This window comes from Abramis brama (genome assembly GCF_963993115.1).
Source record: "Abramis brama genome assembly, chromosome: 2".
NCBI classification, from domain to species: Eukaryota; Metazoa; Chordata; class Actinopteri; order Cypriniformes; family Leuciscidae; genus Abramis; species Abramis brama.
The window spans coordinates 9,923,761-9,927,474 of NC_139964.1; the positions used below are offsets into that span (position 1 = coordinate 9,923,761).

General features: G+C 38.9%; 1 protein-coding gene across 1 annotated transcript; it reads left to right on the top strand.

The window, feature by feature from the left end:
* Positions 1-284: 284 nt before the first annotated feature.
* LOC311077635 (caspase b-like) lies at positions 285-2,133 on the top strand. The gene is made up of 5 exons (XM_084106217.1): positions 285-525; positions 638-890; positions 1,019-1,102; positions 1,354-1,463; positions 1,605-2,133. Exons 1-5 carry the CDS (start codon positions 463-465, stop codon positions 1,734-1,736), a joined length of 642 nt encoding a protein of 213 aa, XP_083962343.1. The 5' UTR covers positions 285-462; the 3' UTR covers positions 1,737-2,133.
* The last annotated feature ends 1,581 nt before the right edge of the window (positions 2,134-3,714 follow it).

Below are 3,714 nucleotides of genomic sequence, written 5' to 3' on the forward strand. Positions count from 1 at the left end.
GCTGGACTGATTAATCTTGTTTTAATACCAGAGATATGTAAAATATCAATTAATAGCCATCGCTTATTTTGTGCTGGAACATTGAGTTTTCATGATATTTTATGAAAAATGGCCATTGCTTTATGTAATATTATTTTTCTCTCAAGATATCAACAAACAATGCGGGAAAACATTAATTTATGACTTCTAAATCTAAATCACTTTTTATTATTTATTTTATATCATTATGAATTTTATATTGTTAAATCATCTATTCACACAATGCATTTATAATCACTCCTTATTTAGTTTCAGTTCAGGCGACTCTATTAATGTTATAATTCTGCTAATACTGATGTTTTCTCATAGGTTTATATACCAAAGGACAAGTCTCAGAGGAAACGTTTAGCTCTGCTGATCACCAACATACGATTCAAGCACTCAGAGTACAACAGGGATGGAGCAGAGAGAGACGAGGAGAACATGGAGTGGCTGCTGACAGCTTTGGGTTACAGAGTTGAGAAATACAGAGATCTAACTGGGCAAGTGCGTATAGAGCTAGTGGACTTCTGATGTGGATATAGAAATGTGAACAAATATTTTACAATGCATTATATACTCTGCATTTCTGTAAAAAATAAAATGTTTTTATTGACAGGAAATATCTGCTAGAGTCGAGGACTTCGCTGCACGTCCTGAACATAAAGACTCGGACAGCACCTTTGTGGTTCTGATGTCTCATGGGGACATAATCCTAAATAAAGATGCCATTTTAGGGGTCAACTATGATGAGGAGAAAAACCCCAATGATGTCTTCTTTGTTGACGACATCTTCTCCAGTCTGAACTCTGAGAAATGTCCTGCTCTGATTGATAAACCAAAGGTTATTCTGATTGAAGCCTGCAGAGGAAGTATGACATTACTGATAAAACTCAACTTCTCTTATCATATTTATGTTTCTCTTTTTACTCTGTATTCATATTTATCCTGTATTTACTGTAATATTATCATCCATATCATTAACCGTTTCTCTGTCCAGAACACAAAGGAGGTGTGGATATACAGTCAGACTTCGTTGTGCACAGAGAGAAAGACTTCGTCTGTTTTAAGTCCTGCCTCCCTGGTAAGTAAAACACTGATTTCTGATGCAAGATTGATTTAGATCACACAACACACTGTTCATTTTGTTCATATTCAGAAATAATTCATGTTGATTCACACTTTAAAGAAGGTGAACTGATTTTCATCAGTTCACCTTCTTTAAAGTGTGAATCAACATGAAGCACATGAAGCAGTCTGTTGATGTTGGCCAGTGTTTCAAAGTTTGGGTTGCTTTGTGAAGTTCTTCAACCTACCAATGGTTTTCCTCCACAGGTATCCATGCGTGGAGGCATCCTGTCAAAGGAAGTTTTTTTATCTGTTACATCGTGGAGGTGTTCAGTAAATGGGCTCATATTGATGACATTATGGAGTTGTTCAGGAAGGTAAATGTTGAAAATCCCATTTAAATTGATTTGATTTATTTCAGCCCAAAAGCAAAATAATCTCTTCCAGTGCTTTGCTCAGCTAAAATACATACAGGAGTTTGCTTCTTGTCACATTCACAAGTGATCTTTTTATTATAGATCACCTTACGCATGGAGAAAGATCCACGATTCAAGCATTTAGAGTTTGGAAAGGATGAATTTGCAAAACTAATGCCGTGTATTGACAGGACGTCCCTTCCCAAGAAACTCTACCTGTTCCCTGGACTCTGAGGATGTGCAGTGTAACATCAGTCTAAGGCAAGACACCTGAAATCTACAAAAGAAATGTATAAAGTTTAATAAAAAAGCTAAATAGAACAAAATCTCAAGACCAGTGAACGAGTGTCTTGCCTTGAATCGAGTTAAAGAGGCATTATATGCAAAAATGCATTTCAGATATATACAGGCAGTATATTGCATGCAGTTATCACTTATATTCATTTTAGTCTCATTTAATAAGATTTTTTGATATATACTTTTCTCTTTTCATATTACTATATTTACCATTTAACTGCTAAGGAGTTTCCATCCAGAATTGCTCTACTTCTTTCATTAGATAACTTCTTCTTATTTTATATTTGTAACTTTGTAAAAGTGCAAATTAATCAATAAAGCTTTTTTAATTTGTTACCATGCCTTTGTCTCTTGCCTCTAGCATCTGTGTTTGTAGAAGATTTCACATATGGGAAGCGTCCGACTCATATTAAATATATCAGACTGAATCTGATATCACTGAATAAACGAGAAACTAACAAAACTCTCCTGTTGCTCTAAAGCTTTTGTGTAGCGCTCTCAATACCCTCATTGCTGACCAAATGTGTTTATAAAACAAAAATATATAAACAAAAAATATAAAAAGGTACTGTAAAATATGAAAGTACAAACTAAGAATTATAGTTTTAATAATTTCATTATAAATTAATAGTGTTTAACATAGTGAGCCAAAAATGGCTTTACAACAAAACACACCAGTTGAGTTGCTAAATATAATCTATATTGATATTATTTTGCGGCTCTATGAAATGCTTGATTCTGATTGGTCAGTCGGGATATTCTGAGGTCAGTTATTCCTCAGCAATGAATTGAAAAGTGGTTGAAGACTAGACGACCACAGACCGTTGACTGAACATCTGATATGACACGCAAACAAAGTCATCGTCTGATTGAATACTACAGGATGTCCGGGAAAAACAAATACCAATGTAAACAACTAATGGGAAAACTGAGCGCTGCTAAAAGCATATATAAAGATTTAGCAGGTTCTTCACTTGACTCAGACAGAGAGTGGAGGATACATATGACTCACAGCTTTAGCAGGTTCTTCACTAGGTCACAGGAGGCTGTTTATCTGGAACTGTAGATGCAGACCAACAATCCGAAACCGTCAAAGCACTCGTGCACACACATCAACCTTCCCAATGTGAACACTTTAAGAACAGGACACTTCAAATCAGTAAACTCACTGTGACCAAGGCAATTGAACAGTGTCCAAACAAACATCTCCTTGAAGTTGAGCTGGGCTGGTTAGCTGCTGTGTTGAGAGAAGAAAAACAGTACAACAGTAGGGTAGTAGAGCGGCAGAACAGTAGAGCAATAAGGCAGACGGGCCGAGGGAATCCCTTAGAGAACCTTTGTTTCAACTGGCAGAGAAAACAGGATATGAGCAAAGCTCACCATACCGTACAGGTCAGGGGAGTCACAGGCAGTCACACATCCCATCACATTGAACCACGAAGCAGGCACACACGCCTCTCAACCCGACAATCGGGACCGTGTCCACGTGACGGCGGCAGCCGTAATGATCGCGAATTCCCATTCCGTCAGAATGCCGGTTTCGTTTCAGATCCTCGTCGGTTTCGCGTTACAAACGCACTCAATCAAATCGTCGGCCGAGCGCCCCTTCCTGGGCGCCGGTCTCTCCCCGTGTCTGCTGCACTCGTCGGCCGAGCGCCCCTTCCTGGGCGTCAGTCTCTCACTCGCCTCTGCCGCGTTCTCCCCCACGTCTGCTGTTCCTCAACTGTCGACAACAATGAACATAAAGCACTCCCGCCACACATGCGGGCCAATCGCCAGCATAGATTCTTCCCGCCGAACACCTGAAGCTGATTTATCTATTAGATCGCTAGATTGTCACTGTTTACATCCAGGCACAGGAAACAGCCATTTTGCTGGGTGTACGTTCCATTAAAAACACTCCTCGAGGGAAACC

Coding starts and splice junctions, on each gene's coding strand:
- LOC311077635 (XM_084106217.1), top strand. CDS start 463: ATGGAGTGGCTGCTGACAGCTTTGGGTTACAGAGTTGAGAAATACAGA. Junction 526..637: donor ACAGAGATCTAACTGGGCAA/GTGCGTATAGAG, acceptor TTTTATTGACAG/GAAATATCTGCTAGAGTCGA. Junction 891..1,018: donor GATTGAAGCCTGCAGAGGAA/GTATGACATTAC, acceptor TTCTCTGTCCAG/AACACAAAGGAGGTGTGGAT.